The sequence below is a fragment of the Phasianus colchicus genome, chromosome 1, assembly GCF_987193195.1.
Source record: "Phasianus colchicus chromosome 1, bPhaCol1.hap1.1, whole genome shotgun sequence".
Taxonomy (NCBI): domain Eukaryota; kingdom Metazoa; phylum Chordata; class Aves; order Galliformes; family Phasianidae; genus Phasianus; species Phasianus colchicus.
Genome location: NC_143436.1, coordinates 14059553 through 14073349, shown reverse-complemented (window position 1 = coordinate 14073349; position 13797 = coordinate 14059553). Strand labels below are relative to the sequence as shown.

Sequence of the window (13797 nt, the reverse complement as noted above, 5' to 3'; positions counted from 1 at the left end):
AAGCAGCTGTACTTTTACAAAGTAGTGACAAAAGTCATTTCTCTATCAAGAGTCTGAAGAAGATAAAAGCAGAGGTTCTGTCAAACTGTCCCAGACTTCATCAGAATAACCACAGAGAAACAGCCTTGCAATGTAGAATGTGTTACGCAAATGCATAATAAGGCAGCATTTAGATTCAGGGTGTTAGACTGATCCTACCCTGTACTTGGCATTGGTGAGGCCTACTGTGTTCAGTTGGGCACCTCAGTGCAGAAAGGAAGTTGAGTGCTGGAGCAGTCCAAATAAGGGCAACAAGGCTTGTGAAGGGCTTGGAGAATGTGCTGTACGAGGAGAGACTGAAGGAACTGGGGCTGTTTTAGTCTGGGGAAAAGGAGGCTTAGGGGAGACCTTATTGCTCTCTTCAACTACCTGAAAGGTGCTTACAGCGAGAGCGGGGTTGCTCTCTTCTCACTAGTGACAGGTGACAGGACGAGGGGAAGTGGCCTTAAGCTGTGCCAGGGTAAGTTTAGGTTGGATATCGGGAAATGCTTCTTTACAGAAAGGGTTGTTAAGCACTGGAATAGGCTTCCCAGGGAGGTGGTTGAGTCACCATCCCTGGCTGTGTTTAAAAACTGTTTGGATGTGGTGCTCAGGGACATGATTTAGTGGAGGGTTGTTAGAGGTAGTATGGTTAGGTTGTGGTTGGACTCAATTATCTTTAAGGTCTTTTCCAACCTATGATTCTGTGATTGTGTTCTGCCTGTGACTGTTCAGATGCTGTAGATGTGCTTTGTGTTCCATGAGTTGAACATTTAACAGAGTTTATTTTGGCTTGGTGCAGCAAAAGAACGCGACACTCGTAAACTCTGGAAAAATATTGAACCTCATTTGAAGAAGGCAATGCAGACAGTTTACCTCCGGGAAATATCCAGGTAACCTTTATTGGTTTCTTTTTCTGTTTTTGTATATAACAAGCTTTCTTCGTAAATATTTCCTTTGTCTCAGTTAACTTTTGTGAGCAGTGTTTCTTTTTTGCTAGATAGAATCTTTACTTTTTAACCTGCATTTCTTTCTTGACATACAATGTTAAAAATAAGATACCTTAGGAGAGATCTTTTAAATAAATTGATACATGTAGCATATGAAGTAGTAAGTGATAAATACTATGTAGTGAGTGAACTAGCAGAAGCGGGTTGTAGTTCGAATTTCTGTGGTGGTCACGCAGGTCAGCGTTGCCACAAGTGGAACTGTCAAGCATGGGATTCAATCACCAGAACATACAGACACAGTTACTGCTGCAGGTTTTGAACATCAGTGTCCTTCAGCTTTGTTTACTCATTAGATTTATGTATTTGCTGTGCTTTCTGACCCTCGTATTTTTAACCAAAGGCAAAACATTGCTTATATACAGTTACTGTTTTTGACAGCATTAAAATTTGCTGTACTGCTCATGCACTGAACTTAGGTTGGTATAGTTTGAGATTCCTTGTTTATTTGACTTGTGAGGCTGCTAGAAAAGAACCCTGATGCTCATTTTTTAATGATAGCTATTGGCTCAGGCTTAATGTCTTCTCTATCCTTCAGTTTTGTGATTCTGATATTATACCCATGTAAGTAGGGATAATTAATTAGTGCTTGATTTCTTTGTACTGATACATAATGATTTCTTCTTCATTGAATGTCACTGTGGCCATAGAGTATTCTGGTAACAGAACTGGGGTAAGCAGTAGAAGTCTTGGCTAAATGGCTTGGAAAAGTGATCCTTCCTTGAAATAGAGAATAGGTTTCCCTCTGTATGAACTAGACTTAGCTGTACAGTGAGTCATTAATTACTTTGTTTGCCTCAAATTCATACTCAATATTGATCTGTGTTACGGTCTACTCACAATCTTAACTTTTTGTATTCTTTAATGGTCCTTCCTAATTAGTATGTAATCTAACACGGTGATGTAAAGTAGCTTATTAATGGTTCCGAAATAACTATTTGTCCCTCTTTACTATTTTATTTGATTATAAATTTGAATTTTGCCATTTTCTATTATGAATTTCAGCTTTTTGCTTAATAGTTCTAGGATTTACTTCTGCATAACTGCAAGCACTTGGGGAATAAAAATAACCATATTAATTTTTCTGGCCACAGAACTGTAATTACTCCTGGGTTTTCTTCTAATTTTAAGTTAAGGCAATAGAATTTTGTTATATGCTCTTGTGCTGCCTGAACCAAGATGAAAATGAAACTTTTTTCTACCTTTGAGGTAGACAGTGTATGAAATATTGGGTTAATAATTTGGTTGAATGTTCAGTTTGATTTGAGTATTACATCAGGTCTCATTAAGCTATTTTTGTAAGTTTTAATGGCTCATGGCTGATAAACCTAATATGTGATAATAAATTAGACAGGATTTCAGCTGAGGAAAGGATCATGAGGATCTTTAAAAATGCAGTGGTACTTTGGTACTTGAATAAAATGTTATTGTTTGTAGTATACTAAATGATAGTCTAAAATCATGATGTGCTAATAACATTCCTTAGGGGAAGCTTTAAAGTGAGGATTTCACTACTAAGTGAAACAGCTACTTGCAGACATTACTTTTCACTGTCAAAATGTTCTTCTTGATTTTACCAAAGCTTTTCAGAGAAGAATAAAATCAGTTTTCTTCTTTTCACACAGACTTCAAAACTCCAGTGTGAAGTAATTATAGTATTGTTCTTGTTAGGATAAACACTGTTAAGCAAAATAAGAATAATAAAAAATCAAAACTATCAGTTTTTCATTCAATTTCGCTTTGTTTCAAGACTTAAAATGCTGTAGTAATTGAATGGAAAGGAATAGATATTTTATAATTAACTTGTTATATTAACTCAGTTTTACTTTTATACCTTAATGTAAAATTTATCTTCTGTATTATTATTATTGTCTGTATTATTGCAACCTATATTCAATATAGTAGGACTTGATATTTATAATTATTCTTATACTCTGGCCTAGCTAGAGTCATGTAATTAAACTACCTACTTGGTATATGGTTGGTTTTTTTTTCACTAAAAAGGATTTTACATGGGAATAACAAATATTAATTTATGTACTTGCATTTTCTGTCTTTTAGCTCACAGTGGGAGCGATTACAGTGTGAAGAAGAACCTGGGCAGATTAAAGGTGCCAAATACAGTAACTGTGCAGAAGCTTGTAATGTCAAATGTATTCTCTTCTGATTGATCACTGTTACCTGATAAAGTGTGACTGGAATTAATGTGGACAAGGATACCTAAAGTTCAGTTACAGTTCAGGGAAGTTATGTTTTCTTTGAAAAGACTTTCTACAAAGAACTTTTACTATCTTTCCCCCTTTCATATATCCTTGGAGTAATTTCTCCTATGGTGCTATTTGGGGTATAGGCAAATTTCATTACGTCATTATTTCTCCATCTAACAATGCACGAGGAAAGGGCTCACCCCTCTCCTAGCTGTAAACCTATGCATGCCAACTGGCACAATTGTCTGTGGAGTGATGTCAGTATTATACCTGCTGCATTGTACTGGTTTACCACATTCCTAAGCAAAACAAGTGTCCTATGACCATCAAATGCTGTTTACCAACAGCTTAATGTAATATAACAAAATTAAAATGCTTAAAAATATTAAATTTTACTGTAGTTGTAATTAGGGAAGTACTGCATGATGCAACACTAGCATTTCAGTTGTAGAAATAGACACTTCTTTATTAAACTGAATTCTCTGTATGTGATTTTTTTTATTTTGTTGTTCCATGTAATGAATATGCAATAGAAAACTTTCTCATTTGTAAATTAAAGCTAAAACTTGCTGTAATTTTCTGACTACCTGAAAAGAAATTACTAGCTATCTAGGGTGCTTCTTAATCATGCTCTGAGCTCTGATTCTCAACCTTTAAACATCTTTAATTCCTTCATCTTTGTTTGCTGATGTTTGTGAATTAAGCCATTAAGGCAGTAGTGCTTTAAAGAGCGAGAAACAACTGAAGTAAATGAAGAAAGTAGAAGAGGGACCTTTTTTAGTTGTCTCCTTACTTTGACAACTCATGAAGTAAGGTGGTTTGATGGTTCTATGTGAGCTGTGTGAAAGAAACAACTATGGTGACAAGGGTGAGGATATTTAAAAGGAAAAATTATGAAGTGCATTAAAGAGAAGGAAAGAAAATACTCAGTAGACTGTACTACTCGTGCTTGTAATACATAAGACTTATATAATGAAGTATATTATGTAGCACACTAGGTCAAATGTATTAAGTTTAAAGTCTTGAGAACATTTTCCTTTTTATAGAAAATAGAAGAGTAGCTAAAAACGGTGAGATGCTGAACTGTTGCTCAGAGATGCAGCACCTTTTCTGGTGGCATGGCAGCTCAGTTCCCTGCTGAGCTGCATCCTCCAGAGTCTGGAATGCCTGTTCATTTGTTCTGTTTGCTGGAATGGTGTCCTTGAATGAAAGTATCCTTGAATTATTTTTAGGGAGATCACACTTCAGTGGTTTTCTGAATTGCTGATTTTTAAATACTGCTTCTCAGAAAAGTCTGTAAGAGTTCAGGATGTGTATTTTGTGTAGCTTCGTGACAGCATTCCTTGCCCTTCCCTGACTATATTCATGGTAACAGTTTTGTCAAAAGAAGCCATACTCATTTGTTTACAGGAGTACAGCTGCAGAGAAGGAAATCATATAGACTACAATATTGAAACAGGAGAATACAAACCACTGTAATTTGAAGTCTGTGGAGATTTATATGTCACTGAAATCTGCTCTCAATTGTTTCTTTTACAGGACTTTCTGCACACGCACACGTGGAACTTCCTTACTACTCCAAATTTCTTCTAATTGCTGCTTACCTTGCCTCCTACAATCCTGTTAGGACAGATAAGAGATTCTTTCTTAAGGTAAAGGTTTGGTTTTTTTTTTTTTCTTATGCTGGAATCCAGTTTTCAGCAGTAATGATTGTCCCAGTTCAAAACTCTTTGACAGTTGAATTTTCTGTTTATGTGTGAGATATTTATCAACATGTGCATGTGTGCATGAAGATATGGTATTCATTGCAGGTAAGGGTGAGCAACTGAAAAAAAAAAAGTAAGAACTTTGTGAATACACGTTTTGGAGTTTACTGCTGTTCCTAGTGAATGATGTGCTATTATGTTAATAGTTAAATGGAATTTCATGTTTTGGTACTGAAGATTTTTCACCTTTCTGTCTAGTCCTTTATAAGGGTGTAGGTATGCTTGTATTAAGAACTGACTGACAAATTATCTTTATGGGCATCTTTTGTTCTTTTTGCTTGACCAAACAGTTTCATAGTAAGTGCTTTATTTTCTAAACAAATGTTGTTGGCCAGAATATTTTTCTATTAGTCCTGGAACTCAAACAAGAAAGACTACAAGAATCAAGTTAAGTAAGGCATGTTACCTAATGTGTTACATCTTTCTTGCTTATGCTCACTGAACAACCTTCTCAATTTAATTTCTTCCTCTCTCTCTTTTTTTATCATTTCTGAAGTTGATTTCCACTCTTGCATATGAACCATACTGAACTTTTCCACAGTAAATGCAGTGTGAACTTCTAAGGTTTTTGAAGCAGGGACAGTGTAGGCATTTCAGTCAGTGACATTAAATATTTTCCCCAAGAACTGGGTGAAACGGAAGCTTGCTGCAGTATCATCAGGTAGCAATTAGCAATTGATCAAGTGCTGGGGCAAAATTCAGAAACAGGTGCATCTCAAAGCCCATTGGTAACACTTTTTGGGTATGCCTTCAAGTTGTATGTTCTTGAGTCATACTGACAGTAAAAACAGAACATGGTAGAACATGGTTTTGTCAGGGCTGTAATGAGATTGCAAGTAGATCACAGAAAACTATCTTTTTGAGTGGTTAACTAAGGACTGCCAGAAAACAAAAAGGGTGCAAACAAAAGCATGGGCATTGAGGTGCTAATCTGCACTACTGGTAGATTTGCTAGGCTACATATAGTTGTGATCTGAGGGATTCTGGAATATTAAAAGCCCGATAGAAGAGTGAAGTAATAATGGGCAGTGATGCTGTTAATTACGTGAAGGTTCAAATGCTTTGTGAAATTTAAATGAAAAATAATTTGCTTTTTAAATATTCTTTAATTAAAAAAAAAAAAATCCATGTGAATTGATAATTGTCTCAATTTAAACAGTACTAAAAACTAACTGAAAATCAGCTCTGAGGTTCATGTTTTGTTGTACTAACACAGAAATGGAGTATCTGCTCAGTTGCTTTGAAACACCATTGAATAACTGAAATATACCATATGGAGATCACAGCATAACCTTTAAAATGCTTAAAATGTGTGTTGTGATCCATCACTATAAGCCATGTAGGTTTGATCACGTTCCCCTTCAACAGTTCTCTGTTATCAGAGCAGTTCTCTTTTCAAAGGCATGGTAAAAAGATTACTTTGCTGTCAATAAGTATGTATAGTATGTGTTAGCTGAACAAACTGCCTTTTTTTTTTTTTAGTCTGGCAAATTATTTATAGAAAACTCAATACAATATTAAGCTCTTCAAAAGTCAATCAGAAATGCCATGGTTATTGAGGTCTTGACATGGCCAAGTATTGAGCTATATAAATGCTAAATGTGAGATTTTAATCACTAAAATGGACAAAAGATTCCTTTTATTGGAGATGGGTTTTTCAAAATTCATTGAGCATGCTAAGAAGATACAGTTATTAATGCTTCTCAAAGTAATGGAAACACATGTGAAGTGATATTTTGAGGAATAACACTGAAATGTGTTAACGAATATTTTAATGGTACCTCTCCAGTAATTTCGGATCATTTACACATGCCATCCTTCATTTCTTTTTTTTCTCTTAATATGTTTTTTAACCTATTTATTTATAACATCTTTACGCCATTTGTGTCCTTATTTTGCCCTTCATATTACCTTAGGCCTCTCTTCTTTCTTAAGGAAGCTCCTTTTTAAATTGCTTTTATTTGTTTGTTTTCCCTTTGTGTTTTTGTTTGTCCTTTTCCTCCTTCAACTTGAACTGGCTTTATGTTGTGTAGTTTGTCATTTTGCTAACTTGCGGACCGTCTGAATTCTGAAATGGAGGAGATAAAAAATGAAAACTCAGATGGGTGTATTTTTAAAAATCAAGGGGCCATCATTTGAACTTCTCTGGAATGAAAAAGAAATGAAAAATCTTCCTTTTTGTGATATGATTGAGGGTTGGAGGAAGAAGGTAGCAATGAACAATATTAAAAACAAATTTTCACTTGTTCTCACCAGTTCTGGGTTAGATAAGAAAAAATAAATTATGCATTCCGTCAAAAAATATTAGTGTTGTTTTATACCACTTGGAACACAGTGTGGCAAGAGCTAAGGCAAATGTGATTTTAAGACTTCTAGTAAGAAGAATTACTTAGCAGCATCAGAGATGTATATACTGGAGGCTTAATAAAAAAGCATACTGCCAGACATGGTGCATGATTCTTTCTGATTCATTTAATTTTGTCACTGCAGTAAGAAGAGCAGAAAATAATTTGCATATTGTATTTGCTCTTGTCCATTGTTTTACAGCATCATGGGAAAATTAAGAAGACCAACTTCATGAAGAAACATGAAAAGGTATCTATTTTATCTTTCAAAGCTGAGCTTGGAAACAAAGATTTTCTTACTACTGCACTACTGATTTCATACTTTCATACTTTGTCTTATCCTGTATTCTTTACTGTAGAAGCAGGCATTACTTGAAATAACTTACTGGTGCATTTATTTTATGTTATATACATTTCTGTCTGATGCATATGTTTTTATTTCATCAGAATTTACTCTATCATAAATTTGCTCTCCATATCTTTTTTTATAGCTAAATGTGCTCAATGAAGCTATTTAAAGGTCATCATAGATTGGCTTGGGTTGGAAGAACCTTTAAAACCATCTAGTTCCAACCTCTGTGCTGTGAGCATAGTTGTCACCCACCAGCTCAGACTGCCCAGGGCCTCACCCAGTCTGGCTTTGAATACACCCTCTGAGCAAAAACGTACATCTCCCTTCTTTTAGTTTATAGCCTTCACTATCAGACCGTGCAAAAAATGCGTCTCCTTCTGCTCATAAGCTCCCCTCAAGTACTGGAAGGCTTCAGTGAGGTCTCACTGAGCCTTCTCCAAGCTAAACAAGCCCAGCTCGCTCAGCTTTTCTTTGTAGGAAGATGCTCCAGCCCAGTGAGCAACTTTGTAGCCCTCTTCTGGATCTGTCCAACAGCTCCACATCCTTGTGCTGGAGGTCCTAGGCCTCGATGCTGTGCTCCAGAAGTGTCCTCAAGAGGGCAGAGCAGAGGGGAAAGTTCCCTCCCTGCTGGCCACCCCTCTTTTGGTGCAGCCCAGGGTAGTTGACCTTCCAGGCTGCAGAGATGTACTGCTGGCTCACGTCCAGTTTTTTGTCCACCAGCATCCCTGAGTCCTTCTCCGCAGGACTTGTCTCAATGAGTTCTTCTCTAAGTCTGTACACATCCTTGGGATTGCACAGACCCAGGTACCATGCACCTGGCTTTGTTGAACTTCATTAGGTGCTTGTGTGCCCACTTTTCAAGCTTTTCCAGGTCCATCTGGATGGCATCCCTTCCTTTTATTGTATCAGCTGCACCACTCAGCTTGGTGTCATCAGCAAACTTGCTGAGGGTGCGCTCAATCCCACTGTATATCATGAATGAATAAAGATAGCATGTCTAGAAGAGCCAGGTTTCACAATTTCTGTTGAGCGCATTAAAGTAACAAATGATTTTGAAAATCAAATCACTTCAATTCCTAGTTATGGTTAAGATATAAGGACTTCAAATTTGTGTGTTGAGGTTTGAGAACTTCGCACTTCTGTCTGTTGTTTACATAGAAAGAATCAATTAACCAAAAAAAGGTAATTATTCCATCAGACTATTAACTAAACTTGTCATAGTTATAAATATCTAAACATAACTGATTTTGGTGAAGCTGCACCAGTTTTTACTGACAGATGCTTGATGTTCTTGAAAAGCAAGTACCTGTATGTTTATTTGTAGATGTAATGTAAAAGGAAAAATCAAATTAACATTTGTAAACTGTTGAGTTGTTTTTAGATGAATCATAGAATCAGGAGCAGTGCAGATAGTACTAAATCCATGCAGAAATCGTCATATGTCCTTCCTTCTCTGTGCCACAGTCAGTGTGGGTGAAAAATTTAATTTGATAATTTCTTAGCTTAAATAACCCTTCCTTCTGAACTTGCCCTCATTTTTCTTTTGGCCCTGCAGGAGATTGGAGTCCTTGGGTCCTATTTCTGTAGTGGTGCTGATTATAGTTGTGAAAATTTGGTTTTTAATTTTACTTTAACTATTGCACCTTTAAGTAGACAATTAAGTATATGTAGGAATTCTTAAGTCTTTGAATTTGTGTCCTGTACACATAAATATCATGTACCTCTTCTCTCTGGCATGTGAACTCCAGAGATATTTTGGATCATGTGATTATTTTAAGGACTGTTATCTTCTTGAAATACATCCACATCTTAATTAGTTGATAAATCATTTTCAGAAGAAAGAGAGAGGAGAAATAATTGCTGTACCTTAGACCAGAATGTTCTTCCTGCAGCCTCTGCAGGAGCGGTGTTTTGTTTTATTCTCTCAGCAATAGGATTTTCAGCCTTAGTGATGAGATGGAGAACAACTAGGGAGATGAGAATAGCTAGGAATGTGAAAGAAAGGGGAAAATAAGAGATTGGATGGTGGAATATAGAGGTCACAGTCACCTTAACTGTGCTGTAGAGCTTGTACTTCAGTGTAATTGTTAAATGCACTTATCTGAATTTACTTCTTAGTGCTCAGAAGTACTTCCGTTAATGATGAATTTCTTTCATTTTGTTACTGTTCCTGCAGCATCAGACCATGCAGGCACAGTCTCTGCCCTGTAGTCTATTTACATTTTCCTGGAAATGAAATACTATCAAGTAGGTGCAAAAACAGAACAGGAAGAGGTACTGAGGAAAGAAGAGTAAATGAGGGTAACTGACAAGATCTATATAGTTATGTAAGCAAAATTAATGGCCCAAAAGTTTTAAGATTTTAGGGTTGTTTTTTTTTTTTCTTTTTAATCTTTCTTACATTAGTTCTAGTTTTGTTGGTTTTCCATTTAGCCTACTGCCGAAGCTTTGGGCTGTTGTTCAGGAAGTGTGATTAGATGTGTGCATTTAAATGAGCTTGCTTTGTTGCCCACCTGTAAGTTTCATTATCAGGACAACCCGAATTTGCAAAAGACTCATCTTATACCTTTGTTGTATTATAAATTAATATTACTTTGAAGAGAATTAAAACTTTGTAATCCTGTACATCAAAAATACCGACCAGAAGATATCTGCTATGTTACATTAAACTGATTGCATGCAAGAAACTGAAATATGTCTTGGGGAATCATCAGTACGACAGAACTTTGTAGCATTTCAGGAGAGTCTTTCCTTCTATAAGAGCTCTGGTTTTCTTTGTAGTCGACAGGTAAAAAGGCCCTTTCATTCCTAACAGTTGATGCCAGAAATTCTAACTGCTTGTAGGCCAGAGTCTGGTTTTGAAAATTTTTCAGGCACTGTACCTGCAATAGTAGAGAAAAGGACTGCAGGTCCTGTGGGATCTTCTAGACCAGCATTTCTTTTACTGCCCTCTGACTTTTATAAATATTGCACAGAGATGCAATGACCTAGATGTAACCCTGTGTATTTGATTTTACAGTGAAGGAAATGGAAATACAGGAATAAAGGATTACATATGCAGTGTTACAAGTAGGGGCTCGCTTGCTTGTGTTTTTCACACCAATTGTATGTACTTATGTACCTTTGCTTAGAAAGACTTGTCTAACATCATATTTAGAGTTCACATTCGCTTAAATCCAGGGGGATGCTGCATCTAAACTAGTGTCCTATAGACAGTGCAGAGCCAGTTGATGTGGGCATTGGAGTACAGTGCAAGATTCATCTCTTGCTAAAGTAGGTTCTGTATTGAATTGGATGAATTGCACCATAAACTATATTGATTAGATTTCTACTGGCTATAATGGGAGCTTAGGAAACTAGTTTGGCTGTACATATCTACTTGGCAGGATGCTAACATTAGGTGAAATAAATCCTGCCTTTAAATGTTTAGGTACAGCCAGGCTTGAAATCTGAAGGCATTGCTTTCTAATTAGAAAAAGTAAATCTTCTGAATTTCCTATGAGGGGAAAAAATTGCCTGTATTTACCTTGTTGCAGATAAGAGCAGAATTTGTTGGGTTTCTTCGCATGGTTGATCTGGAACAATGTTTTTTCCAGTTAAGTGAGATTTTTCCTGGTGAAGCTGCTTTTGCAGGAGTATGCTTTTACAAGTGATCAGATGTGTTGGTGGTTGTTTTATTTTGTTGGAGGATACCTTGACTTTAACCTAGAATTTATAATTATTTTTTTTTAAATTTCTAGCATACACCCCATGATACTTCAGTTGTGTAACAGTGAGGTAAATTTGAAAATACTTTCTGCTCAGAACAGTGAGAAGTGTAGTTCTGTTTTTTAGCATATGATAATAAAGGTTGAAAGTTCAGCCAATTGAGGTTAAGAATTTTCATCTTATTGTACAGGTGATTTAGTTTGGGTTAAGTTTTTACTATGTAAGAATGCTTCTAATCCTCATTCTCATTCCTGAAATTTTGGCATGTGAATATGGGATTTAGAGTTGTGAAGTTCTGAAAGGCTTAGGTCATTTAAACGCTGGGAATATGAAACTGCACAATCACACACAGTGACAACTGGGGAAGGGAATCATAGAATCAGAGAATGGCCTGGGTTGAAAAGGACCACAATGATCATCTCATTTCAACCCCCCTGCTATGTGCAGAATCACCAGCCACCAGGCCAGGCTGCCCAGAGCCACATCCAGCCTGGGTTTTTTTTAATCCCTTAGCAAAGGCATGTAGATTTGATAGCTTTAAAAATTCATGAATAATTTTTTTGAATGTGGAAGATATCTTTCTTTGTGAAACGATATGAGGGTTCCCTTGGGTTTTTGCAAGTACTATTTTATGCAGTATTTTGCCTCAGTTCATTCCAGAAGATCTTCATAAATCTTATTCTTCACTATCTTCTGTTTGGAAGAATTTCTGAACTGTTCCTACTCTTACAGGAATTTATTTCTGCCAAAGAATTCCAGTAAAGTGTGAGTTCCAGAAGGAGCATTTCATTTTGTTTAACTCTCCTGGCTTTTCCAGAAGAAAGCATTTCTCAAATTTGAAAATTCAAATCTGTTAAAGGCAGAGAAATGATAATGTGAAGGAAACAGACTTGTGAAATAACTGTATGCTAAATGCAACTTCGGGAATTACTGTATGCTGATTGTGCTTGCTAGCTGCTTGGGGTGTACACATTTTAAGAGTTATTGTGTGTTTGTTGACTACTTCTGGTTAATACTGGAGAATATGTTTCATAGAACTGCTGTTGAGAAGCAGAAGGTTGAGATGGTGTGCGGTTCATACCTTCCATCTTATCTGCATTCTGAGGGTGCTGTGCTAGAGTGAATTGGGCTTATCTGCATATATGGTTTTAGTACAGTTTTGGTGACATATTTCTGATATTACTACTTTCTTTGTTAGCAAAGAGATAGCTTTAGGGACACCTCCTGGATTTTTGAAGCTAAAACATGTACTGGAAGTGTTCTTTTGTTCTTCTGAAGAAATGAGTTTTCTAAAAGCTAATACCACAGAGGTGCTATTGGTATATTCTGGAAGCATTTTTAAACAAACTATCTTTGAAATTCCTCTTTAATCTTGGCTGCTTTGCTAGCAAAAATAGATCATCGTATGCTACGAAAAAGGAAGCTGAATGTCGAAGTAGACAGAACGAAATACACACTTAAGGAAAACACTTGTTTCCTTTCATCAGAACTTTTGACAATCTGGGTCGTGAATACATCTCTGTATTCCTGATAGTATTGCATGTGTGGAGGAGAATTTCATATTATCCAGTTCTGTGCTCTGTAAACTGTATTTCTCCTTTTTGTAAAATGGCTTACTTAAAAAATAGTTGAGAAAAGGTTCATGCTGCAAATCGGGAACTTATTTCTGTGTTTTAGTTTGAATTCGTTGCAGTCTGCAATGCCTAAAATGTCTATCACTTTGTCTGGTAGCAGCTCTTAGGAGAAAATATGATGGGTTTGGAATCAGCCAGCTGAACTCCTTAATTTAGGCAGCTGAAGTCATGGGAAGTGGATCCCTGCTTAGCATTCTTTGGGCCACATCTGGAACTGTGTGTCCAGTTCTGCCCCATCTCCAGTACAGGACATATCAGTGAGTTGGCCAAGTTCATCCCCACGGTAGTCAAGGGCTGGAGCACTTGCTCTGTGAGGGGAGGTTGAGGGAAGGCCTGTCTGTACCTGAGTGAGAAATGCTGGGCATAAGTTGAAACAAGATGTTTGTACCAGGTGTAAGGGAAAGACTTTTCCCTGTAGTGACAGTCAAGAAGTGTCACTGGCTTCCTGGAGAGGCAGAGTGCACTCTGTATCCTTTGAGGTTTACAAGACTGTGCTGATGTAGTCCTGATTAACCTGTCTGGTCTCACAGCTGACCCTGCTTTGTGCAGGAGGGATTTGAATTGAGACCTCCTGAAGCCCCATCTATCTGCACATAAGATCCCCACAAACCTTTTCCTCTCAAGGTTAAGCAGTTCAGCTCTCAGCATCCTCATATGACAGGTGCTTTGTGGTCTATTCAGTTTGCACATAAATTTAAATGTCATTCAGTACAGTAGTCAGCAAAGCTCTTGAGTAGCTAGAGGGAATCTAGTCAGAGTG

General features: G+C 36.8%; 1 protein-coding gene across 9 annotated transcripts in view; it reads left to right on the top strand.

Annotated features, from left to right (window-relative positions):
* The window catches only part of ORC5 (origin recognition complex subunit 5), a 69658-nt gene that overhangs the window by 16228 nt on the left and 39633 nt on the right, over positions 1–13797 (top strand). For all 9 annotated transcript variants that reach the window (XM_090135742.1, XM_090135716.1, XM_031596022.2 and 6 more), the window contains 4 exons: positions 821–911; positions 3087–3136; positions 4772–4884; positions 7546–7593. In XM_090135742.1, the coding sequence (XP_089991868.1) occupies positions 821–911; positions 3087–3136; positions 4772–4884; positions 7546–7593 (302 nt within the window). The remainder of the gene's footprint in view (positions 1–820; positions 912–3086; positions 3137–4771; positions 4885–7545; positions 7594–13797) is intronic.